General features: G+C 44.2%; 1 protein-coding gene across 6 annotated transcripts in view; it reads right to left on the bottom strand.

Annotated features, from left to right (window-relative positions):
* Positions 1-9,447: 9,447 nt before the first annotated feature.
* Positions 9,448-27,996, bottom strand: part of RIN2 (Ras and Rab interactor 2) — a 243,288-nt gene continuing 224,739 nt past the window's right edge. For all 6 annotated transcript variants that reach the window (XM_010343725.3, XM_010343724.3, XM_010343726.3 and 3 more), the window contains 4 exons: positions 23,086-23,391; positions 20,836-20,967; positions 15,377-15,540; positions 9,448-11,597 (listed from right to left, as the gene is read on the bottom strand). In XM_010343725.3, the coding sequence (XP_010342027.1) occupies positions 11,274-11,597; positions 15,377-15,540; positions 20,836-20,967; positions 23,086-23,391 (926 nt within the window). In that variant the 3' untranslated portion in view covers positions 9,448-11,273. The remainder of the gene's footprint in view (positions 11,598-15,376; positions 15,541-20,835; positions 20,968-23,085; positions 23,392-27,996) is intronic.

Consider the following 27,996-nt stretch of genomic DNA (forward strand, 5'->3'; position numbering starts at 1 on the left):
ATTCCATTGATACGTCATTCTGTTTTTGAGACAGGGTCTCATTCTGTTGCCCAGGCTGGAGTGAAGTGGCACAATCTCGGCTCACTGCGATCTCTACCTCCCAGGTTCAAGCAAGTCTCCTTGCCTCACCCTCCTGAGTAGCTGGGGCTACAGGTGTGCACCACCACACCTGGCTAACTTTCGTATTTTTAGTAGAAATGGGATCTTGACATGGTGCTCAAAATCTAGGCTGGTCTGGGACTCCTGGCCTCAGGTGACCCATCCACCTCAGTCTTCCAAAGTGCTGGATTACAGGCATAAGTGAATGTGCCCAGACATTTATGTGACATTCAGAAAAGGCAGAATTATAGAAACAAGAAAACACATCCGTGTTTGCCCAGGCTGGGACTGATTATGGTGGTGGCTACATGACCAAATGAGTCTGTCAAAATACATCCAACGTGTACTCAAATGAGTGAATTTTACTCTATCAAGCTGATACCTTAATAAACCTGACTTTAAAAATAAGACTCACCTAGTGCTTTGGGAGGCTGAGGTTGGAGGATTGCTGGAGGCCAAGAGTTGGAGGCCAGTGTGGCCAAGAAAGCAAGACCCCATCTTTACAAAAGGAGGAAGAAGGAGAAGAAAAAGAAGAGGAAGGAGTGGGGGTAAGGGGGAAAGGAGGAGGAGGAGGAGTGGGGGAGGAGAGGAGGAGAAGGGGGAGGGAGGGGGAGGAGAAGGGGGAGGGAGGGGGAGGGGAGGGAAAGGGGGAGGGAGGAGGAGGAGGTGGGGGAGGAGGAGGAGTAAGAGGAAAAAAAATTGGCCAGGCATGGTAGTGTGTGCCTGTAGTCCCAGCTATTTAGGAGGCTAAGGCCAGGGGGAATCCCTTGAGCCCAGGAGTTTTTTTTTTTTTTTTTTTTTTTTTTTTTGAGACGGAGTTTCGCTCTCGTTACCCAGGCTGGAGTGCAATGGCGCGATCTCGGCTCACCGCAACCTCCGCCTCCTGGGCTCAGGCAATTCTCCTGCCTCAGCCTCCTGAGTAGCTGGGATTACAGGCACGTGCCACCATGCCCAGCTAGTTTGTTGTATTTTTAGTAGAGACGGGGTTTCACCATGTTGACCAGGATGGTCTCGATCTCTCGACCTCGTGATCCACCCACCTCGGCCTCCCAAAGTGCTGGGATTACAGGCTGAGCCACCGCGCCCGGCCGAGCCCAGGAGTTTTGAGGCTCCACTGAGCCATGATTGTACCACTGCACTCCAGCACTCCAGCATGGGTGAAGTGAGACCCTATTTAAAGAAAAAAAAAAAAAAAAAGGAAGGAAGGAGGGAAAGGAGAGAGAGAAAGAAGAAAGGAAGGAAGGGAGGGAGGGAAAGAAGGAAAGGAGGGAGGGAGGGAGGAAGGATCAGCATAGTCTTTACATTTTTGTCACCATCATTTCAAGAAATATATTTGAAAAGCATTGAACCCCACAGTTACTTGGGCTTCTAGGACATGCTGTTACTGACTTCTGTTTCAGTGCAGTTGATTTTATTTTTAGCGGGCAGTAAAACATTGTTTCTATCCTGGCTGCACAATTTCCCCTACTTAAAGATGACTCATAGAACTCTTTATTTATCGTCCTACACTGAGTAATTTCTTTTACTGCTTAGTTGGAAAAAACTACAAGCTTTTACCACATTTAATGGCAAACATTTTCCTGCTCATTGAAACAAAACACCATGTGCTCTTTGTAAATAGTGCTGACCCAGATTCACATCCATCATTGCAAAATTCCACATTTAAAACAAGCAAACAGCTTGGTGGTTCATCTGTTGTTGCTCTGTTTCTTTTCTTTCAGATTATATGGAAAGCACGAAGTGCATGTAAATATATATTTTGATATATCCTAGGCAGCATACGTTACAATTAAACAGCTTGGATGGGTGGATGCCTTCATATAAGAAATTTTTCAAATAAAATAATAACTGGACAAGATAGATGCGTTGACTCTGACCTATAGACGTAATAATATATTTTCTGTTTTGCTAACTAGGATGTATAAATCCATTCACTTTTCAAATTTAAAACTGCAGGTTGCCCCATCCCCCCTCCCCCTCCCCTCCCCCTCCCCTCCCCCTCCCCTCCCTTGTCTCCTCTCCCCTCCCCTCCTTTGTCTCCTGTCCCCTCCCCTCCCTTGCCTCCCTCCTCCCTCCCACTTCCCTCCCTTCCCCCCTCCCCTCCCCCTTTCCCCTCCCCTCCCTTCCTTCTCCTCCCCCTTTCCCCTCCCCTCCCTTCCCCCTTCCCCTTTCCCCCTCCTCCCCTCCCTTTTCCCTCCCCCTTTTCCCCTACCCCTCCCCTCCTTGCCTCCCTCCTCCCTCCCACTTCCCTCCCTTCCCCCCCTTCCTTCCTTCCTCCCTTCCTTCCTTCCTTACCTCTCTCTCTCTCTCTCTCTCTCCCCCTCTGTTTCCTTTTTCTTGTTGATTTTATGCAAAGGGCTGGCATTCTCATTGCTCTTTTTTCAGGGTTAATCCTTATTTTAATAAAGTTTTCAAGCAAAAAAAAGACCCAAAAAACAAAAAAACCTCCAGGTTTCAATTAAACAAGGCAGGCTGCATTTATCTATCTGTTCCCTATCAATACCTCACTGAAATGATAATTAAAGAAATTTTAGCGCCGGGCGCGGTGGCTCAAGCCTGTAATCCCAGCACTTTGGGAGGCCGAGGCGGGTGGATCACGAGGTCGAGAGTTCGAGACCATCCTGGTCGACATGGTGAAACCCCGTCTCTACTAAAAATACAAAAAATTAGCTGGGCATGGTGGCACGTGCCTGTAATCCCAGCTACTCAGGAGGCTGAGGCAGGAGAATTGCCTGAACCCAGGAGGCGGAGGTTGCGGTGAGCCGAGATCGCGCCATTGCACTCCAGCCTGCAGCCTGGGTAACGAGAGCGAAACTCCGCCTCAAAAAAAAAAAAAAAAAAGAAAGAAAAAAAAAAAAAGAAATTTTAGAAGAAAATTTTTAAAAGGCATACATCCATGGGACAACAAAAAAAAGGTGGGGGGGAGGGAGACCGTAGCCAATGAGAACTGGCAACAAAATTTTGGATGCTTGAAAACTCCCTTAGCAGACAGGAGGACGTTAGATGTTGGCCAGCTGCAGGTGGAACCGCCAGCAGGAAGCAAGGCAATGGATTCTCTGTGCAGAGTTTGGGCAGGCTCAGGAGTCAGCCACGGCAGGTGTGAGCGAAGGGAGAAGACGAGCGCCTCACTCTTGGAGAGACCCAGAAGCCACGTCCGTGAGCCCTCGGAGCACATGCAGCGAAGAGTGAGGTTGAGACATCGCACTGGAAATGGGAGGAGGTGAAAGCTGACAGATCCACAGCTGAAACCGCACAGGCTCCTCGCCTGCTTAGCTCCCAGAATGCTGTCAGCAAGATTTAACCCCACCCTGCACCCGCCAGTAGGTATTGGAGATTTTTTGTGGGGAAACCACCTGACCCAGGAGAAAAGCCTCGAAGATATTGACATATGACCGAGTTGTTACATGGTCACCCTAAGGAGAGGACCCCTATACAAGAAGGTTCAAACCTCACTTTCCATAATATGAAATCAATAATTAACATCCAACATGGAAAAAGAGGTCGGGCATGGTGGCTCACATAATCGCAGCACTTTGGGAGGGAGAGGTGGGTAGATCACTTGAGGTCAGGAGTTCAAGACCAGCTTGGCCATGGTGAAACCCATCTCTACTAAAAATACAAAAATTAGCCAGATGTGGTGGTACATGCCTGTAATCCCAGCTACTCGGGAGGCTGACGCAGGAGACTTGCTTGAACCTGGGAGGTGGAGTTTGTAGTGAGCTGTGATAGCAACACTGCACTCCAGCCTGGATGACTGGGTGACAGAGTGAGACTCTGTCTCAAAAAAAAAAAAAAAAAAAAGAAAAGAAAGGAAAAAGAAACCAATAAGCAGTAATATCAGCATCTTTTTATAAGTATGGAGATAAATAATGAAGACACAGCTGGAGATGTGGTTTCAGGGAGGATGTAACAGAAATGGGATTGTGGGGAGGGAGGCTCAGGGCTGCTGCCTTACATTGCAAGCCTTCCGATATTTGGCTTTGAAAACTATGTATTGTGTTTTTTTAAAAAAATCCTCCTTTCCCCTAGGCCAGGCAAGGTGGCTCACACCTGTAATCCTAGCACTCTGGGAGGCCAAGGTGGGTGGATCACCTGAGGTCAGGAGTTCAAGACCAGCCTGGCCATAATGGTGAAACCCCATCTTTAAAAAAAAAAAAAAAAAAGAAAGAAAGAAAAAGAAAAAAAAAAATCCTCCTTCCCCCAAAAAACCACGAGGTAAAATCATGTGAGTGAACCAGCGTCGTCTGGGAAAACAAATGGTTATCTGGAGAAGTGGAAGAGTTCTGTGACATCCATCACACTTTCCTTTTGAAATCCTCTGCTGGGGATTCCACAGGGGCTCATTCTCCAACGGTGTTTAAAATCATTCACTCCTTGTTCACCAAAACAATTTTATTAAACACATCTTTGTTTTGCCAAGTTGATGAGTAAAAGGGTCTTATGATTAGTAGATTCTCGGGGAATGAAATGCCTTTAAAAGGCAGTTGACTGTTGTTGTTTTGTTTTTGTTTTTTTGTTGTTGTTGTTTTGAGACGGAGTTTCGCTCTTGTTGCCCAGGCTGGTGTGCACTAGGACGATTTCGGCTCACCACAACCTTCCCCTCCCGGCTTCCAGCAATTCTCCTACCTCAGCCTCCTGAGGAGCTGGGATTACAGTCACCTGCCACCACATCCAGCTAATTTTCAATTTTTAGTAGAGAGGGGGTTTCTCCATGTTGATCATGCTGGGTCTTGAACTCCTAACTTCAGGTGATCCACCTGCCTCAACCTCCCAAAATGCTGGGATTACAGGCGTGAGCCGCCGAGCCCGGCCCAGCTGTTCTTTAAGAAAATAAAAAATCTTATATATTTCCCATGTCACATTCAGACAGTGCAACTAATTACTTGTGCAGACTGCATGGCGACATCTGTGCGTGAACACATGTGCTTGTGCAAGCTGCTGGCCCAGACAGAGCGCTCCCCCTACGCTGCTCCTGTTTGCCCTCACACAGGTGTCGGAGGTGAGAGAAGCCACTCTTCAGCAAAATCATTCAGTTTGACTTCAGCAATCCAACCTGATTTCAGAATCTTTTCCCCCCGCCCTTCAAGCCCCTTTTCCCCATCAAAGCAATAAGAATATAATTGAACATATATAATGAAGTAAAAACTTGGTTCCTGACATTTGCATGTTAAGCCTTTTGTCCATAATGTATGCGATTTTAAACGAAGTTAGCCTTATTCTTAGTAAAATCATTATGAGCTATTTTCTTCTCCTTTCCTGCAGGATTGTAAGAGCAGCACACCTACTACATTTGTGTATTTGTATCAGCTGCACAAATGCCATCGCCCCAAATATACCTTGAACCGATGCTTCTCAAGCGAACTCGAATGCATACATGAGTCTTGTTAAAATGCAGATTCTGATGCAGCAGGTTTGCAGGGGTCTGAGATTCTCACAGACTCTCAAAAGATATGATGCTTGATTCATGGACTCTGCCTTCACAGCAAACCTCTCCGTTCAATGAGAGTTTGCTATTTGTCAAGTCTCACATTTTCACGTGCTTGTAAAAAATAGAGGTTTTGTGATGTCCTAGCTAGTTCACTTACATGTTTTTTTTTTTTTTTCTGATTGGTTAATGAGTCTCCAGCAGTTTATGGTTTTCTGTAGTTCTGCTTTCAGCAGATAATAGATACATAAGTCTGTTCTGCATGAGATCGTACATCAATAGGCTCCAGAGAAAAAAGGGAGTGAGAAAGATAAAATGGCTGGAAACTGCAATATGGTGAATAAGTGCCTTCTCTCATAATCTGTAGAAGTGGCAAGAAATCAGAAGCATGACATCAGAAATAAAGAGAATTAATCACATTAAACTGCATATTCTTCTTGGCAAAGCACCATGTTTTAAAGAACAATCTTGTTAAATGATATAAATATACATACAAATTCGATATAAATTAGTGAATATAATAAAGTAAAAGGGGAAAAAAGTGGAGGAAAATTGTTAAAATAATCACTGACTATACTTCTGCTTTTATTTAATAATTTATTTCTGGGAAATACCATTTTAGACTCTTGTGCAGGCAGAGATGGTTCCTCTCGGGATTTTCCTGTGGTCGTGACTGGGAAGCCAGCAAAGTGTCATTGCAAACTCCCTTGCTTCCTTTTCCGTTCTTGGCGAAAGTCACCACTGGCTACGGGCCCTGACGATGCTCTTGGCCAGCAGGGAATGGGGAAAATGAGCTACTCTCAACTCGCACACACACACCACCATCACCACCATCCCATCATCACCACCATCACCACCAGCAGCAGTAACAATGATAAAGTTAATTCACTTTATGTTTGATCTTCCTACGTCGAGCAACCTGCCTCAATACATTTTTCTTAAACCTTTGATACCCATTGCTTCCTTTCTTCTGTTTCACAGGAAACTTACCAGCAGATAATAGCGTGAATGGGTAAGCAGAAATAAGCAGTAGGGGGTAAATGTCAAAGCAGCCGATTATCTAACGATAATATTAAGTAACGTTTAACGGTGCTTGTGGTGTGGTGCCTGGACGTTCCAAGCACTTTGCATGGATTAATTTTTGTTTGCCTTACAGCAGCACCTGAAGAGGCAAGATGCTATTTTCATCCCCGGCTAGTAACAGGTACCTGTATTTGACAGTATGCATGTGTCTGTTCCTTTGTCGATGTAACCTGTGAATGTGTTTTTATTTTATATGCACATACAGTTTTCTTTTTTAACATTTAAAGTCATCCCTAGTTGATATGCTAGAACTGCACTCTCCAACATGGTCGCCACCAGCCACATGTGGCTACTGAGTATTTGAAACATGGCCAGTGTGAAATGAGATGTGCTGTAGGTGCAAAATACACACAAGACTTTGAAGACAATATAAAAAAAAATAAAGAATGTAAAATACCTCTTTGATATTTTTGATTAGTTGTTGAAATATATTTGAGATCTCGTGACCTAAATAAAATTACTAAAATTGATTCTACCCATTTCCTTTTGCTTTTTAAAAAGGTGGCCACTAGTAAGTGTACAATTACCTATGTGGCTTGCCTTGTATTCTTACTGGATAGCACCAGGCCAGAAGTACACGTTCCATGGTCCCCTGCCTGCCAAATCGGGTTGAGAGTGCACGCTTGGTTAGCTGTCAGTGGTCTTGGTTAGGCAAGGCGTTACTTCTCCCAGGTGTGTTTTTATATTAACATCCACATTTTGATCTAAACCAGTGGTTTTCACAGCAGAAGCACCTTGAAAGTTTAAAATAAATGTGGCTTACTGGGTCACCTCTGCAGAGATTCTGACGGGCTGGGCAGCTGGGGCATCAGGAGTTTTAAAAGACTCCAGGTGACTTCATGCTGAGAGCCACCTATTCAAATAGAAGAGAGGACACCGAGTCTTGGTGACAGGTAGTGTGGGTGAGTCATGTTTACAGTGGGACTGGGTTCACAGTTTTTGAGTCTCCGGTTGGAACTGCAGAAACAAACTGTGAAAAGGATCAGAGCCTGCGTTTCGTCAAGAAGCCTTCGAATAGAGGTAAGAGCATCCTCGAACCTACTGCATGAGGGAAAACCCAGCCCACAGAATCATGCTGGGGAAATGAGAAGAAAGGGAAGCAATGGAGCTAATTATGTGTAGTGGTATTTCCTCCAGAAAACCGAAGGCTGGTTACAGAGGCACACATCATCTAGGAAGGAGCTCCTCTCTGGCCACCCCTGGTCCTCAGGTTCTGAACCCCTCTCCCCAGGTGGCAGGATCTGACCATCCCTCATTCCCCAACAGTGAGAAATGAGAGCTGGCTATAGCAGTTCTAACATGTGCAGTCAAAGGAAATACTCAGATTCATTAGTGTAATGGTATTCTAAGTGTTTTATACAGAGCCTCAGAATTCAGGCAAACTCTGCTTTTAAATGGAAGAATTTAATCACACCAGGTGTGACCAGGCATGACCAGGCATGCTGTTAGAGATTGGGGTGCTCCCTCATTTCAAGTCTAAAGAAGCTGAAGGTAACAGCTGCCCAAAGAGGACGGAACCACATTTGTGAATGGAAGCATTCATGCTTGGGTTTCCTGTCCTTTGTATTTTCTTATAGATCGGAAGTTGTAACTTCCACATAATATGAACTACTTCAACAGTCGCTATTTCTATTCTGTGTCTCGCGGGGAGGGGTGGTGCTAGAGTGAAAGTATTTGGCAGTGCATGCAACATTAAAAAAAAAAAATCCCTTCTTTTGGCCAGCATTCAACTTTATAACATGTTTTTATTTTTACTTTTTTTGGGTGAAGAGATAGGGTTTCTCTGTCATCCAGGCTGCAATGCAGTGGCGGGATCGTAGCTCACGGCAGCCTCCAACTCCTGGGCTCAAGCGATCCTCCCACCTTAGCTATAACATATTTTTAAATTTGGACATGCATCCTCCTCTTCCTCCACCCAGCATGTGTATATTTACTCTCCTCTTATTCCTTCCAGCCTTCACCCAAGTCTGTTTCCTGGCAATTTGAGAAGTGAGAAATGCCTGCGTGGGGGGAAAGTGGAGACGCATGCTGTGTTGTAATTTTAACAGGGAAGCATTGCCCAACGACAAAACCAGGGACTGTCTTGTGATGTTGCTTTCTGCCCACGCTACCTTTTCCTCTTCTGGGCTCGCTGTCACCCCGCGAAGGCTGCACAGGCTGCCTCGCATCCAAAGGCTGTGACCTGCTTTAAAGCAAAGCCTGATGATCCTAGTTTGAAGAGTGGGAAGGGCAGCCATATGGACTGAGCTGTCATCTTTTCGTTCATTGTAAACATCGAAAGCAAGCAGCCCATTCAGTCCTCGTTCTAATCTTTAGGGATCTCTCCCACTGATGAGTTAAAAACCCTTCTAAACTCATGTTTTCCTTCCTTCAGCTAACAAGGATTTATTGAGCACTTACTATTAAGATATGCCAGGCACCATTCCAAGCATGGGGAGTATAGCAGCGAGGAGATCAAGCCTCTGTCCTGTCAATTCTGAAACAGCACTGACCTGTCAGCCAGGGCATTGCAGAGATGGTATGAGGACAGAGTGGGGCTGTCTGCAGGGCCCAGGCTAACTCCTTGTTCAATTACCTGTGATTTGCTGCAGGTCCAACTAAGCCAAGTACTCTACTAGATAACCATGGAAACATTCTCAGGTGGGAGGACAATCTTTTCCTCCTGCTCCTTAATTTTTGCCATCTGTCAGGAGGAGCTTCTGAGAAACGTGAGTTTTTCTGCTTACTCCCTGAATAGATCGTCTAACCACAAACCCTGGCTTGGATTTCATCTGTCCACGACCCTGTGCGATGCATGAATATATTCCTACTCTAAAGGAAAAAAGAAAAGACAACCAAAGGACATTTCAAAAATTATTTTCACACATGATTATCATACAGTATTACAATGTATTATGTGCAAAATTCCATTTAAAAAATCATTTACAAAAGGAAGTACAACACAGTATATGCTGAGGGTTCTAGTTCAACAAAAGCCAAGGCTAAAAAAAGTACAAGGTACAAAGCCAACCAAATTAGATGACTATGCATCTTTACACAGTACAATGGCGTGTTTTTGTAACTACCTGTGTTACATGGATACAAGACCCTCATTGTTTGTGCACCTGCAAACTGGTTTTATTGAACGTAAGTTTAATTTCACTGTAGATTCTGATAATGTTATTTTGTGTGTGTGTGTTTCCAACTGTTTTCTCCATTGTACAGCATCTTCTTTAACTCCACAAAAGCCACATTAGACATTACTTGGCTTCAAGTCCCAACAGTTTGATGCTGTTACTTTTAATTTCTGTGGAAAGGGGAGAAAAGGCATTCTTCTTGATTTGTTTGTTTGTTTGTTTGTAGGAAGTGATTTATTTAAAGAGAGAGAGAAACAGGAGAAGGAGAGAGGAAGAAACAGCTAACTCTCACCCTGAGTGAGAGAATCCAGAAAGATACAATCCAGCAGAGAAAAGCAGCTCCACACTGAGTGGAAGAGAATAGACAGAGATGGAGTTTAGGAGGGGAAGACAGGCTTCCACAAGAGAGTGTGGAAGGGGTCTCCAGAGGGGAAATCCAGGATAGAGAAAAACAGCTTCAGTGAAGGGAGTGTTTGTGGAATGGGATCCAAACATGGAGTCTCGATTTTTATTTTCCTCAGGGGGCTTTCAAAATTGTTTCTAAAAGCAAATCACACATGGAGTAGGTTTTGCCAAACCTCATTGCATATTTACAGTATCTGAAGCATAGGTGGTTCATTCTATCTCTTTTTCCACATCTTTCGAAGAGCCTGAACCAGCAGACTGCTCTCCTCAGTCCTTTGTTAGAGTCCGTATTTCTCTCTCTACCTCTCTCTACATTCGTTTCTCTTCTTATTTTCAGTATCATTTGTTTAAAAAACAAGAGCAAAACACCACTAAACGTGAACAAGATAACAGTACATCCGATTTCCAAAGGCATTCTGTGGCCAGTGTCAGGAATACATGGCTTTAAGAAATCCAGCTGTCTCTCCCCACAAAGTCGCCAAAACATCCAGTTACAGAAGAGAGACTTTTAAAATGCAATACTCTCAAATCCAGCAAGAGATTTATTTTTGAATATTAAATGTTAAAATCACATGCATAATTATAGAATATTTTAAAGTTACAAAAATATTTTAAAAACCAATCCTGACAGTTTACCTGCAACTGCTATAAAAATTTCTATGAAATATATAAAAACATGAAGGCTCTTTGTAAAAAAAAAAAAAAAAAGGAAAAAGGAAGGAAGGAAGGAAGAGATGAAGCCATCCACAGGAGTGAGAATCACCTGACGCACTGCATCGGACAGTCTTGTCAAACACCTGCTGTTGAATTCAAAAGAGCTTGTGCCTTAAGTGTTTCTTCTGCACATGTACATACATGTAAGCCAACCTAGAACCTGACTGGGGGTAGGCAGCAAACAATCTCAGGACACTTGAACCATCAAATGCAATTCTCCATTGCCAAAAGAGACTCCTACTGTTTCACGAACCTCAGCTACCTTGCATGGCTAAAGCTGCCCTTGGCCCAGTTGGCCTGTGGATGGCTTAGTCACTAAACTGAGGGGTCCCCGAGGAGGTGACTGCTTTTCAAGCTCAAGCACTTAGAAGCTGGAAGGCAAGGCTTCCAGCTCCCCTTTGGATGCACCACTAGGAAGTCCCACCTGTCTTCTAGGAGGTGGTGAGGTCTTCTTCCCTGTTCTGGAAAATGACGCCGTAAGGATCGTTCTTGATGCGTTTGTAGACAAAGTGGAAGATGTGGGGCTGAGGTCGGCTGTGCAGCTCCGCCTTGATTTTTTGAGGGTAAGTGTCCTCTGCCAGCTGCTGCCATGTCTCGTCAACGAAGAGAAAGAGGCTGTACTCCTCAGGGTCCCCCACCTTGAACTTCTCAGCGCAGATCTGACACACATCCTCGGTGGTGATGTAAGGTTTCACGAGGAGGGTCTTTCCTGTGCAGCCACTGTTGACCTCCTGGAATGCAACTCGGAGGTAATTCTGCAGGTGGAAGAAGAATGTTGAGACGGTCAGAAGAGAAAACTAGACGGTGAGCATGATGGGAGACCAGGGGAGGGGGTAACTGTGAGCCACTTCCAGACCCTGTCCCATCATGTCTGATGTCAGGCCACGAGGCTGTGGATGGCAAGGAAAAAGGCTATCTGACTTTGGACAGTGGCGAGGATAACTACATGATTCATTGCAACTGTAAGAAGCCAGAGGTCCACGCAGGCCTGGTTCTGATCTTTCCATATCCCTCATAAAGCCTGGTTAAGAAACCCCTGCTTAAGAGTGTGAACCACATCCAATGCTGGGTTTCTTCCCAGCTTGAAAAATAAACCAAATAGCACAAGAATATGAAGGAAGTCAGGAGAAAGAGATTTTAAATATCTAGACACAACGGCACACACTGTGCTCACTTTTTGTTTTTTTCTTTCCCTTTTAAGAGTTGGGATCTCACTATGTTGCCCAGGCTGTACTCATAGCGCTGGGCTCAAGTGATCTTCCAGCCTCAACCTCCTGAGTAGCCAAGTCTACAGGTGCACACCACTGCACCCGGCTTGTGCTCACTTTTAACACACTTTTAAAATAATCCTAAACAAGGGCAATAATTTAGGTTGACTCACACACACACAAAAAGCGCTGACATTTGACTGTTTTTTTAATCTCCCTTAAATGGTGATTTCATGTGATTCAATCTGATACAAGGCTCCTAGTGGCTCTGGGCACAATGTGGAAAAAGTCAGGAGAAGAATGTTGATTCTGCCAAATGCTTTGCAGATGGAGCTGATTACATTCAAGGTGGTGCTGCAGGGAATTAAACAAAGACATTTGCAGGCTCAGGCACTGCAACCATGCCAGCTATAGGCTATCATGAAATATGTAAACCTGTGATCTTACAAGATACAAAGCCCAGACCAGGCATAAAGAATCCTAAACTCACATCGGGTTCCCTTAGGTTTCAGGACCCCAGATAACTTTGTTTCTGTTTCCTTAAGAGTGGAGTCATCAGATGAAATCTAGAACACCCAGTTACATTTGAGTTGCATCTAGAAAACAAATACATTTTCTTCTTCTAAATCTGGCAACCCTGATCAGCAGTGAAGGGAAGGAGGGCTTTCTGCCCAGGTGCCTGCATGGGCACCACGAGGGTTTCCTGGGGTAATAGAAGGGAAAATTTGGGGAAGGATGGTGAGCTCTGCACACGTAAGATATGTTTTGCATCTGCTTCCGTGGGGACTTCTGCTAGCCCAGTGACTTTGCAAGAAGAGAGGTGAGCTAGTGGGAGGCACCCAGAGAGACACTGACAGTCTTTAAATCTTTTTTTCCTTAGAGACAGGGTCTACATGATCCCTGTTTGACCAGTTATGAAACAGACACAGAGGGGTTAAGTAACGTGCCTAAATCCACACGGCTAGGACGTGGCAGAGTCAGCTCTACCGCCTTTACCACTAAGGTATACTGTTTCTTCCCATGTGAGAAGACCTTTGTGCCTTTGACATCTGATTTAGGGATTTCAGATGGAGCTTGGGTCTGAGGTTTTGCTTTGACCCCTGAGCTGAATGCTGAGCATGTCCCTCTTTGGTTACGTTCTGAGAAGGTGTGCCCCTCCAAGGTGAGCAGGGTCAATGAGGGCAGGAGGGAGTGGCTGCAGAAGCAGCAGCTCCATGGTGTCTGGGGTCTCCAGGTGAAGAGGTGGAGGAGGAAGGGTGTGTTGGCAGGTGGGGAAGGGAAAAACGAACTTTCCTCATTTCCTCTGTTCTGCCTCAGGCTCTATGATGTCACCCCTGGGGTCTGTATGTGCTGAGTGGCATGGGGACCTTCTTAAACAGTGCGACAGGGTGGGGAGTGTACAGCACATGCGTTCTCACTCTTTAGGCTTACGTGCTTGAGAAGGAATTTCTGAGAATACTGCAGTCTTGGCGAAGAATGAGCTGATCTTGGCTTGCCAAGATCGACTTGTTTTTTTTTCGTTTTTGAGACCGGGTCTCATTCTGTCACCTAGGCTGGAGTGCAGTGGTGTGACCATGGCTCACTGTAGCCTCAAACTCCTTGGCTCAAGTGATCCTCCCAACTTAGCTGCCTGAGTAGCTGGGACTACAGGTGACCACTGCCGCGCCTGGCTCACTTTACATTTTTTGTTGTGTTTTGTAGAGTGGGGTCTCATTTTGTTGCCCAGGCTGGTCTCCAACTCCTGGCCTCGAGTGATTCTCCTGCCTCAGCCTCTAAGATGCCGGGATTAGAGGTGTGAGCCACCTCATCTGACCTTCTATTTTCAGAGCTCTTATAAAAAAAAATAGCCAGGCACGGTGGCTCATGCATGTAATCCCAGCATTTTGGGAAGCCGAGGTGGGTGGATCAGTTGAGGCCAGGAGTTTGAGTCCAGCCTGGCCACCATGGTAAAACACCATCTCTACAAAAAGTACAAAAAAAAAAAAAAAAATTAGCTGGGCCTGGTTGGTGGCGAGCACCTGTAGTCCCAGCTACTCTGGAGGCTGAGGCAGGAGAATCGTTTGAACCTGGGAGGTGGAGGTTGCAGTGAGCAGAGATCGTGCCATTGCACTCCAGCCTGGGCGACAGAGGGAGATGACTCCATCTAAAAAAAAAAAAAAAAAAAAAAAGGCAAGGCGGGTGAATGTGGACATGTAGACACATCTGTCATGCTTTCCTGCTTGGAAAGTCATCATGGGGAACATAGAAACAAAGCACAGGCAGGTTTTATCATTTAATTAAAAACCTTCAAAATATTATTTGAAGACATTTGGCGACTCATTATTTCACAGACAATGAATGAATCAGGAATTATTGTGTTGGGTAAGGATTTCCTTTATTTTGTATTTTTTGTTTGTTTGTTTGTTTTTAGATGAAATCTCACTCTGTCACCCAGGCTGGAGTACAGTGGCATGATCTCGGCTCACTGCAGCCTCTGCCTCCAGGGTTCAAGCGATTCTCCTGCCTCGGCCTCCTGAGTAGCTGGGATTACAGATGCCTGCCACTGCACCCAACTAATTTTTGTATTTTTAGTAGAGACAGGGTTTCACCATGTGGCCAGGCTGGTCTTGAACTCTTGACCTCAAGTGATCCGCCTACCTTGGCCTCCCAAAGTGCTAGGATTACAGGCATGAGCCCTGATGCCTGGCCTTGGGTAAAGATTTCTATAGCCCTAACCCACCTCTACTTTATAAGAAACAAGCCCATTGGGAATCCCACACTCCCAAGCAGCAGCTCCTGTTCGGGAAAAGCCCTGTCAGGGAACCTGAGCAGGACTCGCTCAGATGCTCTCCCGGTCACTCTGGGCTGCAAACTGCTGCCAGAGCTGTTGCTGCTGCTGCTGAGATCCTGGGGTCTTCTGTTTTGGAGAGCGGGCGAGAGAAAAGGGAAGGAGAGGAGGACAGATATCACATCTTCTCTCTCTTCCCCAAGAGAAACTAGGCCAATTGCATCGCGTAACACAGCGGCTGTTTCCTGATGAAACAAAATCGCCCATGCCTGTGCCAAGCGCCTCCTCCTCCTCTTTGACTTGCCTGCTTGTTTTGGCAGAAATCCTGCCTTCGTGCAATTTGGTTTTCTTAAGGACAGCAAAACTTGGGCCAAATATCCCATGCATATATAAATGTCAAGAAAACAGAGCAGTGTAGCAAGGCCAGAGGGTGGTTTGAGATAGCCCTTTCCTGCCAAATAATACAACACAGTGGGGAACTCTGAGCTGGGGTGCACTGGGTCAGCCAGCTCTGCATTCCTAGAGGACGAAGGAAGCAAAGGGGTGGCTAGCTGTGCACCTGGAAGTCGTCCACAGAGGGGATGGTCCGGTTGGTGGTTCTCCGTTTGTGCCACTGCCTCAGCGTGTCTCTGGTCTCCGAGCTGAGCAGTCGAGCTGCTTGTTCTTCTTGGAAATTCTTTATCAGAGAAAGTGCTCCGTATGCGCTTGTCAAGTAATAGCCTCCTGAAAAGAGCAGAAAGAGTGGGTCCTCCCAGTGCCAGCCTCCGCTCTCGAGTTTTTAACAGGGGACGCTAGCGTTAGAGGGCATGTTTTGTGTTTTTTAGTATTTCTTCTACATGCGTTTCCTTGTGGGATCACAGAAGCACATGTCCGAGAGCATGCCATTCACTCCTCCACCTGGCCCTTCACACAGCTATCCCACAGAGATTTATGGAGCCACCCAGGCCTGGGAGGGACCAGGGGAGCGCAGGTAAGCCAGCCTCACAAGGTTCCTGTTGTCACTGATGGGATTTCCACTCTAGTGTGTGAGACTGAACAAGCCTCTAAAGTGTGTGTTTGTTTGGTTGGTTGGTTTTGTTTTTGAGAGAGAGTCTTGCTTTTTGCCTAGTCATCCAAGTTGGAGTGCAGTGGCACTATCTCAGCTCACTGCAGCCTCCGCCTCCCAAGTTCAAGCGATCCTCCCCTGAGTCGCTGGGATGACAGGCCTGCGCCACCACCCCTGGCTAATTTTTGTATTTTTAGTAGAGACAGGGTTTCACCATATTGGTCAGGCTGGTCTCGAACCCTGGTCTCAACTGATCCACCCGTCCCACCCTCTGAAAGTGCTGGGATTACAGGCATGAGCCATCTTTCTTGGCCAAAATTATTAAAGTGCAATTGTGAAAAATGTTTGCCAGGCATAGTCTGGGTATTAAGTCCTGATAGCAAGGTGGGGAGAAAGTCAGGCTTGTGAGACAATCCAAGGCCAGAATCACCTCCACCAGTCCATAGACTCCTGCAACACCTGCCCTTGGCTTTCTCTTTTAGAAATTGATATTTTCTACTTCTGATAAGCAAGAATTTTGTTGGCCAGGCGCGGTGGCTCACACCTGTAATCCCAGCACTTTGGGAGGCTGAGGTGGGTGGATCCTGAGGTCAAAAGATCAAGACCGTCCTGGTCAACATGGTGAAACTCTGCCTCTACTAAAAATACAAAAATTGGCTGGGCGTGGTGGTGTGCACCTGTAGTCCCAGCTACTTGGGAGGCTGAGGCAGGAGAATTGCTTGAACCCGGGAGGCAGAGGTTGCAGTGAGCTGAGATTGCACCACTGCACTCCAGCCTGGCACCTGGTGAAACAGCGAGACTCTGTCTCAAAAAAAAAAAAAAAAAAGTTTTTTTTTTTTTTTTTTTTTTTTTTTTTTTTTTTTTAAAGTAAAAAGAAAAACATGGCCAGGCGCAGTGGCTCATGCCTGCAATCCCAGTCACTTTGGGAGACAGGCGGGCAGATCACAAGGTCAGGAGTTTGAGACCAGCCTGGCCAACATGGTGAAACCCCATCTCTACTAAAAATACAAAAATCAGCTGAGTGTGGTGGCGAGCGCCTGTAATCCCAGCTACTCGGGAAGCTGAGGCAGGAGAATCACTTGAACCTGAAAGGTGGAGGTTGCAGTGAGCCGAGATCAAGCCATTGCGTTCCAGCCTGGTGACAGAGCGAGACTACGTCTCAAACAACAACAACAACAACAAATATTAAATGGATATTTTCTGAATTTTAAGTAAATTATACACTTTGAAAGAACTGTTCACAAAAATGTGAATATTTCAAAAATAATTTCTCTCCCCTGATTCCCCTTCTTACCCCTTACTCACATAACATCTGGCATCTAGGATAAAATAATTTACAGGAAAATGATGTTCCTGTGATGCTGCTTTAGGAATGATCTCTTATGCTCTTGAGGAGTGTAAAAGGGCCGACAACACTGTGTGATATCTATGTATTGGTTCATATGAATAATTATGTTTTGTCCTAACATAATTAGGTGCCTGGGGGGGAACTTATGGTCTCTGTGCTGAACAGCCACTAGGTGTCGCCCTGCATGTTTATTAAAAATTCCCTAATTGGGCACAGCACATTTTAGATTTACAGACATTCTTTGTCAGAATATCCATCGAATCTCTACTGTGAGCCACAGTGAGCTACAGGGGAGAAATAGGTTTGTAAGAAGTAGAATCTGAGTCCCCACTCTCCAGAAGTTTATGAATGTGTCTTTTTCTTAAAAAAAAAAAACCACTGGCAATTTATTCCTGCAGGGACCATAAATCAGTTTGGTGAAATGAGTTTTGCGCGTAAGTGTCACCATTAACTGTTTATGTGAGACCCCATGGCAGCCTCTCTCTGGTCAACAAGTAGCAACATGCAAGATGGCAACTGTCGCCTTCACGTGGATCAGAAGCCACAAACCCTGCAAACTTGCGCTGGATGTGATCTCGAGAAAGAAAAGCACCCTTCTTTTAAGGTTGTGGATGAAAACTTGAGGTTATTTTTTCCTGTAGCATAATCTGGGTCATCCTGAGCCATGCACTTTCCATGTATCACATGTCAAGTTTTTTGTATACAGAGTGATCTGAAGGGTTTTCCAGACCTTGCCACCTACAGTATAATTGCCCTAGTTAAGAGTTTTGATTTCTTGATCTTTTTTTGTTTTTGTTTTTGTTTTGAGACAGAGTTTCACTCTTGTTGCCCAGGATGGAGTGTGAAGGCACGATCCCGGCTCACTGCAACCCCTGCCTCCCGGGTTCAAGCGATTCTCCTGCCTCAGCCTCCTGAGTGGCAGGGACTACAAGCATGCGCCACTACGTCCAGCTAATTTTGTATTTTTAGTAGAGACAGGGTTTCTCCATGTTGGTCAGGCTGGTCTCAAACTCTCAACCTCAAGTGACCCACCAGCCTTGGCCCCTCAAAGTGCTGAGATTACAGGTTTGAGCCACCGTGTCTGGCCTGAATTGTTGAGCTTTACCAAATATTTGCCCCACAAACAAATCAGCATGTGACTGTGTGTGAAACTCAGTAATCCAGAATACAGATGCTACACAGAGAATTTCAGGAGAAATCAATATAAACACATTCAGGAAAGGCCGTGCCGAGGGGTCAAGATTTGAGCAACAAGACTTGGAAGACTGTTAGAAGCTTTGCAGGGGTGGAGGGGGGCTCCCTTGGACTTCAAAGGTTAGACTCCCTAGCTCTCATCTGTTCAGGACACTAAGGAGAAAACTCAAAATGCTGGAAACACAAAACTCACCACACTTTGAAACATGTGGATGCAATTAGAGAAGGTTTTAAATTTCAGCAAAACTTTAGCCCTACCGCAAGAGCTGTGCACTTCTAAGGGATTCCGTGACGCCTTTTTGGCAAATGAGAATACCTGCTTAAACAGCAGAAAAGAGACGTGGCTGCTACCCCACAAACCAAAGAGGACTTTGGGCAGTCACGGAAAAGTCCCATCTGTATTGCTGCCACTGCTCAGTAACCTCTTCCTCCCAGGATGCACAGCTTCAGTTCGGTGCCGTGCAGGCCTGGTCTGTGATCACAGCCAACCCGACTAGGCTGCCTGCTCTCCCAAGGAAGGAAGCCAAGAAGTCCCAGACACGTTTAAGTGGAAGCAGGCTCTAGTTCCAGTGCAAGCTCACCAGCCGCTTTGCGTCCTCAGTAGCTGTGCCCTTGTCTTTTTTGTGGGATTTGTGGGGACATGACAGCCACCTATCCATCAGTTATCAACACAGGACCTTGCCCGGGGCCCATCTGGGAAAGGGGTAGGAAGTAGCTGTCTCTATCCTTGGGCCACAAGATATAAATGTTTGTCCTGAGTGCACACTGTCAGCAATGGAATCGTGACTTTCTAAGGGAAACTGGCATATCTTTTTCCCCAAAGCCCTAAGAGCTCTATATACTTATTACTAGAATTAAACATGATTGAAGCTTGAAAAAGAATAACCAAACCTCAAACTGTATTAATAACAAATATTCCAGTGGAAGGAAGGAAAGCATGCCGTGTTAGACTAACACGTTTCTCTTGGTCCCTGGGCAAAACCACTTGTTTGGCCTTGTCCTGTCTAATCCCAGGGCACAGCAGGCAAGAAAAGCTCCAGGGAGAGCCTCGAGGCTCATCAAGAAGTGTCTGGTTGCAGGGTCAGGAATATTAATGAGGAGACAGAAGAGGCTAAAGGGTGAAAGCATGAAAGAGGCCTGTTCATACCTGCCTGGGGTTAGGGACGGGAGGAGAGAGATTCATCCCTCATCCTGAGTCAGCACTACCTAGGCCACGTGGGAAGGGCATATTCAGGGCTCCAGGGAGGGCAGTCCCGGTCCCTCGGACAGGAAAACCAAGGCCTGGGGAATTCACATTACAAGACTGAGGAGACTAAGGGGCATATTCTGGGGGTGATAAAAATGCATTTCATTCCCTCCAGGGAAAATGCTGGGATGACACATTCCTTAGGGAATCCTGTCCGAGATGGACCTTTCCACTCAAGCCCAGACTGAAATTCACTGGAGGAAAGAATACATAAAAATCTCCCCCAGGGCCTGTCTGGGCTTTTATCTGGATATATAAAAATGGATTAAGAGGATTCACGGTGCACAGGCCTTGATTTGTTGTCCTTTAAAAAGACAAGCTCACATAGAGTCCCAGTTATTTCTGCTTTTCAAGGCTGTGCACTACCGTGCCAAACATTCTAATCATTTCCATGGTAAAATACCTAAGCTGTGTGTAAGGAGAAGGAATTTCTGCTAAGACACGTTAGAGTTAGGCAGACACAAGAAGAAGGAACCCGAATTGCCAAGATAAATCGAAAGCAAACTGCACAGATTCCACACCCCAGTATTTTTATTATCAAAATGGGCAGATACTTTAAAAAAAAAAAACTGGAAAAAAATTAATACTGTTTTCATCTTAAAAATGAAATTAAAAAAATGAAAACAAAGCCAAACTTTTATGCATTTCAACTAACATAAGAGCAGGTTATTTATTTTTCTGGCAATGGAAGTATTCTAAACAAAAGTTTATAATTTCCTCTTGGAATCAAAGAAACCATTTTCTTAAAAAAATGGCATTTATTCTACTGAATATATATTTTTTATTGCCATTAAGCAATCTTAGTGAAGTATAGTTAAGATGGGGTTGTATTTTTCTTTTTTTTCCAGACTTTTCCAAATTTTCTACCGTGAGTGTATATTATCACTTTTGTAATCAGAAAAAGGTTAGTACATTCTTTTAATTAAAAAAAAAATGCAGTTAACACTTAAGATGTCAAAAAAGCACCCAAGTAACTGCTCAATGGGTGCAGAGTTTTATTTTAGGGTGAAGAAAACAGTTTGAAGCTAAATAAAGGGGGAGAATGCATGACAGTGTGAATATACCAAATGCCACTGAGCTGTTCACTGTAAAATGATAATGTTATGTGACATGAATTTCGTCTCAATTATAAAAAAGTGGAAAAAATATCACCCAGTTCCTTCAACTTTTCTCAAAAATAGTTACCTTCTCCATGTAACAGTGATGGGTCTAGAAGCTCCATCATGTACTCAATTTCAGTGTCCAATTCAAGCATGTCACACTGAGCTATGACGTAGGTCAGGACTGGCAAGAAGTCATCAGCGCCATACATCCTCCCTGAAAGCAGGAACAAACAAGACGGAATATTTTTACCAACTTTTCTTTCTTTCATATCCTACTTGCTGCTTTTATTAGAAACCAAGGAGTCACTCTGAAGAACTGCGTTATTTATAAACAGAGGTGGGTGTTTCTGAAATCCTGTGTAGCCTGTGACCCTCCCAGCTGCTAATGTTAGAGACCAGCCCTTACAGTTTCAGAATGAATGTCTATGAATCGATGAACACATTACAGATTTTCTCCCTAGTTTTATAATTTGTATAAAGTTAGGTGATAGAACAGAATAGTCTTTAAAATATTTTAACTTTCAGCAAACAACATTATAAAACACTTATAAAATATTTACTTCTGCTAATTCTTTGTGTTTTATTTCCTATTGCTTGCTGTGCACATTATTCACAAACATAATGACAAGACCAAACTCAAACCAGGAATAAGCAAACTGCTCTGTATTCAATGTGAGCACACAGTTAATTTCTTTAAATGTGCGAGTTCGGTATATATTAAAGATATACATTGATTAATAGAAACATATTGGAAAAAATGTTAGCCGTTACTTCTAGTTTTCTTTATATCACTGGTTCTCAACTGGAGATGATTTTGTCCCCCAGGGGACATTTGGCACTGTCTGGAGACATTTTTCATTGACATAACCAGGGTGGGGGTGCAGAGGACATCTGGGATGCTGTTAAACTTCCGACAGGAAGCAGGAAGCAGGACAGCCCCCACAACAAAGAATTACCCTGTCTATATTAATGTCGAGAAACTGCTTCAGAGGAGCACAATCCCGTGCAGATATTATTTGGGGAATTTTTTAGAAATGACTGTGAACTATAGAAAATATGTTTCCTATATGTGAAATATGCTAGCAGACTTAGGAGGCAATGTTCACATCCTATCATTACCAGGCCCAGGAGCTCATATTTTAATGTCTTCACTCAACAATTCCCAAAGTGCACACACATTCCTGTCTACTCAAGCAGTGGTTAATAGAGCCTGTGTTTTCTCTCTGCTGCTTCTCCATTAAGCAGTTTCACTCAGAAGAAAAGTTTGTAACCGTCCTCGGAATTACAATAAGCTTACTGAAGACCTGGGACAATGCAGGGCTCCATCACTATCCATGATTCATGGTTACTCCTACATCTACAGGAAGCAGCAAGGGTAAATCCGAGGGCTGGCTTTCCAAGTTTGTAACTCTTGGGTGAATTTCAATTATATTGCTTCAGCTTGTAGCAAAGAAGGGCGAACCAATGAAATGGCTCTAATGAGGCCTCATTATGACTGAATACTCTTGAGTTTCTTTCACATACTATAGGTCATTGAAACAAACCTTCTTTGGACAAAATGTTGTTAATGATAATTGCTGATATTTCCATTGCACTTGGGGCTATGTGTGCGCTATCTTGGCTAATCCCCACCTTATGAAAGAAGGGGTCACATCCGGCTACAGACAGAAAACTGCAGCATGCAAGGTGGATTAAGGGGGCCAAAGTCCCTCCGTTAATTTTCTTCTTCTCGGAGGAAAAATTTGAGCTCAGACTTCAGAGACTGAATTTGTAACCATACCCTGAACTAAATCTTTAATTAAATTGGCCTGGTTCAAAAATCTTGCTGCCCTCATCTGATTACTTTTGAGATGGAGTTTTTCGCTCTTGTTACCCAGGCTGGAGTGCAATGGCTTGATCTTGGCTCACCGCAACCTCCACCTCCTGGGTTCAGGCAATTCTCCTGCCTCAGCCTCCTGAATAGCTGGGATTACAGGCACGCGCCACCATGCCTGGCTAATTTTTTGTATTTTTAGTAGAGACGGGGTTTCACCATGTTGACCAGGATGGTCTCCATCTCTTGATCTCGTGATCCACCCGCCTCGGCCTCCCAAAGTGCTGGGATTATAGGCGTGAGCCACCGCGCCCGGCTGCTTACATTTTAATCCATTGCATGTGACTAATTTGTCAGTCACAAATTATCAGAGATATCACTTATAATTTTGTAAGCCACTTGGTGAAATCAACAGACCAAAGGGAGGAGAAACTGGGAATCAGAAAGCTTGACAGGAGACCGGTCTGTCCCTGGCCCGGGAGGGAAGCGGCACTGATCCTGGGCTTCCAGCAGCCTCACCTGAGTTGTTCTCCATGACGGTGTAAATGAGCTTGCAGACCCGCAGCAGCAGCATGACCTTCTTTTCCGGGGAATACATCTTCTGCATGGTCATGAACTTGACTTTGATTTTCTCCACATCCACAAAATCAGGGGTCGGGGCGAAGACCCCCAGCTCCTGCGGATTCCTCTGCCGCACAAGCTGTAGGTTCTCCTTGAGTTGCTTCCACGAGCCGTCGGCCATGTGAAAGTCCTTCAGCATGGCCTCCACGTGCCCCTTCAGGGGCTTCAGGATGCACTTGTGCATGGCTTTCTCCAGCACCACATCTGCCAAAGAAAGTGTAGCAACTATGACCATTATCTGAAGAAAGAAGAAACACAGCATCTGCTTTCTTAGAAGGGACATCTGTAACTCTATGCATTGGCTGCAGGACACACAAATTGTACAGCTTAACATCCAACCAACGGACAACACCAAGCAGCACCATGACTCACATGCTAACATTTTTTTTCTGAAAAGCCGGGAAGACCTAATCTTCCCAAATGATGTCTAACTTGCACATAATCAACACAATGAAATATATTTGTTTTGATTACTTTCATGCCCTATTCCTATAAGTACAGGCAAATATGCTAGAAGACATTCTTTTGACCTAGTCCTTCAACTGGTCATCCAATTAACAGGAGTGCAAAAATATTATCTTAAGAGAAGGATTTTCTAATAAGGAGGGTTCAACATCCCTTAGAATGTTTTCTGAGGATGGTCAGGCGCGGGGCTCACATCTGTAATCCCAGCACTTTGGGAGGCTGTGGTGGACGGATTATTTCAGGTCAGGAGTTGGGGAGACCAGCCTGATCAACATGGTGAAACCCCATCTCTACTAGGAATACAAAGTTAGCTGGGCATGGTGGTGCACATCTGTAGTCCCAGCTACTGGGGAGGCTGAGGCAGGGGAAGTGTCTGAACCCAGGAGGTAGAGGTTGCAGTGAGCCAAGATTGCACCATTGCACTCCAGCTTGGACGACAGAGTAAGATTCTATCTCAAAAAAAAAAAAAAAAAAAAAAAAAGATTATTTTCTGAGGAAATAGATTTACCTAAATATAATGCATATAATACATGATCTTAGATTCTGGACTAAAAAAATTCTTCATTTGCTATAAAGGACATTAGTCGGCCATTGAATACAGCCTGCAGATTAGGTAATAGGGCTAAGAGGGCATCAGTATTAATTTTCTAGGTCTGATAATTATACCGTAGGTATTAAACAGAATAACCTTGTTTTTAGGAAATAAGCATTGAAGTATTTAGGAGTAAAAGGATACAATGTCTGCAACTTAAATGGTTCAGAAAAAATGAGAGAGTGTGTGTGTATGTATTTGTGTGCACGTATGTGTACGTGCGTGTATGTGTACACATGCGTGTATGTGTACACGACGTGTGTGTGTGAACAGAGAGAAGAATGAGGCAGATGTGGCAAAGTGCTAACATTTGGGAATCTGGGTGAAGAGTAGATGTTTCTTTGTGCTATTTTTGCAACTTTCCTGGAAGTCTGAAATGATTTCAAAATTAAAAGTTAAAAATGTGTGAAATGTGTTTCTGTTTCGAGTTAGGAAACACCTTTGGGTGTGGGAGGCGTTCTTCTTCCCGCCTTCTTTGAATGATTGCCCAGTGGAGTACCTTTCCTGGCTAATACTGAAATGACCAGTACCATAAATCCAAAAAAGCAGGCTGAAGACTATTTATGTAATAATAACTCCCCTGCTTTGTCAATAGCAGCTTTTTAATCTCATATGTTTGCACATTCTCATCAAAGCCACCTGAGTTCTGCTGCAGCCTCCACACTTAAAATGATGACACCTTAATGTGATTCCATGTGGGAAGCCAATGGAACATGTAAGATTAGAAATAAGTTAGGCCAGGCATGGCGGCTCATGCCTGCAATACCAGCACTTTGGGAGGCTGGGGTGGGCAAATGACTTGAGGCCAGGAGTTCAAGACCAGCCTGGCCAACGGAGTGAAACCCCGTCTCTACTAAAAATACAAAAGATTAGCTTGGGCTGGTAGTGCACGCCTGTAATCCCAGCTTCTCTGGAGGCTGAAGCATGAGAATTGATTGAACCCTGGAAGCAGAAGTTGCAGTGAGCCAACATCCTGCCACTGCACTCCAGCCTGGGTGACAGAATAAGACTCTGTCTCCAAAGAAAAAAGAAAAAGAAATAGTTGTCTCTCTGGCCTTTGGAATTCCTGACACTGGATCAGATCAGATTAAATTCAAATGATTACCTATTATTAGAAGGCCAGGAAAGAGAAATCTAAGGCAGAGGTACAAACAATGAAAACAGTTCCCCAAGGTTAAAACTGAGGCCAAAAGTTAATGCTGGCCCACCAATCATCAGATTCCCCAGCCCAAGTTTTTTTTTCTTTTTTCTTACTCCTCCATTTTATCCAGGAGATCTCTTTGTTTAAATACAGGTTTATTTAACTATAGGAATCAAGGTTGATGAGAAAGAGGTTATATAGTAGGAAGAAAAGCAGAATAACTTACATCTGGCATTTAAAAAAAATCACTTGGTTTATGCTGGTTGCTTTGTGTTACATGCTCGTGCAACTTTATAGCATCTTTGACTTTACCCTGTATCATCATTATGATAAAAAATTAATAACAGCAATTAATATTGAGGATTCAGATGGCCAGGCTCCATCTAAGTGCTTTACTTCACTATCACCTAACCCTTGAAACAATTCTATTATTTTTGCACAATACTAATATTACGTCCATTTAACAGATGGGGAAACTGAAGCTCAGAGATGACTTACAGCTTAATAGAAGCCACATAACCATTTTAAATAACCATGTATACAGCTTTTCAAAGTAAATGATCTTTTAATTGTAAAGTTCAAGTCACTTTATAAAGACTCGCCACTTTATTCCTCTTATCCAAACATCCTGAAAGCTACATTCATAGTTATAAGTGACCGCAACTTGGTTAAAATTGGTTCAACACAGGAGGACAAAGGCCATGTTAATCATTAATTAGAAATGTACATGACTGTCCATAGTAGTGTTATTTATAATAGCCCCAAGTTGGAAATAACCCAAAGGCGCATTTGGACAGAATGAAAACAGTGGATATATTCATTCAATGGAATACTACAATGAAATTCAGACAATGGAATGTATTTATTCAATGAAAAAGCTCACATTACTGCTCCAGAACAACATGGATGAATCTCATGGACACAATGCTGTGTGAAACAAGCCAGACACAAGAGCATCTCCTGCAGCATTTCATCTATATTAAGTTCAAAAGCAGGCAAAACTAACCTGTGGTGACAGAAGTCAGATGGCCGTCACCCTTCGGGAGGATCTGGGCTGGGACAGGACACCAGGGGTTGGAGATGTTCTGTATCTGGATCTGGGTTGCGTCCACATGGGTGTGCATGTGCGTAACATTTTGTTGAGATGAGCACTTAAGATTTACACACTTTATGGATGTAAGTTAAACCTCAATAAATGTATGTAACAGAGAAACGGAAAACAACTGAAGACCAGGCTGAGATTTTCACCTTGAACCCAAGGACAACTTTTAACTTCAGAGTGGACCCGGTTACTTCTGGGCCAGAGTGTTAATACAAATCATCCCCAAAAGGCTCCCAGCTGCTCCTGGGGACCGAGAGTAGAAAGGTCGTTAGTAGCAAGTTGGACAGGCTCCCTTGTGGGCTCATCATTGCTGCCAGGGAGGAGGGCTGGCCTTCAAGGGGAACTCCACCCTTGGTGTAAAAAAGCTGTGGAAATCTCTTAGGAGGGCTGAAATCTAGGACCAATTGCCAAGTGAGTAGCCCATTTTCTGGATATAAAATGAAAAAGTAATTGCTGGTGGTAGATTTTAGTACGTTTTTCTTTTCTTTTTTTTCTTTTTCTTTTTTTTTTTTTGAGATGGTGTTTTGCTCTTGTCGCTCAGGCTGGTGTGCAGTGGTGTGATCTCAGCTCACTGCAACCTCCACCTCCCAGGTTCAAGTGACTCTCCTGCCTCGGCCTCCTGCATAGCTGGGATTACAGGCATGTGCCACCAAGCCTGGCTAATTTTATATTTTTAGTAGATACGGGGTTTTTCCATATTGGTCAGGCTGGTCTCGAACTCCTGACCTCAGGTGATCTGCCTGCCTTGGCCTCCCAAAGTGCTGAGATTACAGGTGTGAGCCATCATGCACAGCCTTTAGTCTATTTTTCTTTAAAGACCATGATTTTAAAATAAGAAAACTGGTCTCGGCATTTTTTTCAGAGGTTTATTCCTCCTCTTCATCCTCCCCAAATCCTTAAGAAACATAAAGAGTAGGGGACAAGGACCTAAATGAAAAGAGGGACCCAGGACCCAGCTGGCCCTCTCCAGTAGGAAAAGCAAGGTTCTGCTCACAAAGCGAGAAGGAAAAAGGATTTGAGGAACCCAAGGAACAGACAATCTTTCAGAATGTGAACCACCTCAGACAAAAGAGGAAAGAACAAATTGATCACATTTCTTATAAACTACGACTCTCCGTTGCTTTCTGTGATCTATGTTGGCGTTAATCTTTAATTCTTAGACAACAAAACAAAATCTTTTAAACTCTCAGAACAATGACACTATTCTAGCCACTTTACTTGCACTAGATCTTCAAATCCTCAAACAAAACCCCATCCAGGGAGGACTACTATGTTTTTGTTTCACAGTTGAGGAAACTGAAACCCAAAGACATCTTTGTCATGCAGCTATCAAGAGGGGGAGCCAGGACTTGAGCCCACAAAATGTTTCCTGAGTTCTTGGAGTAATATCAGCTGTATTTATCCACAAGCACCAATGCAAAGCGAACACCTGAAACCTTTACAGGAAATGAATAAGGTGATTATATGCTCTTTTTTTTTTTTTTTTTCTTGAGACGGAGTTTCGCTCTT

Source organism: Saimiri boliviensis, chromosome 9 (assembly GCF_048565385.1).
Source record: "Saimiri boliviensis isolate mSaiBol1 chromosome 9, mSaiBol1.pri, whole genome shotgun sequence".
In the NCBI taxonomy this organism is placed as follows: Eukaryota; Metazoa; Chordata; class Mammalia; order Primates; family Cebidae; genus Saimiri; species Saimiri boliviensis.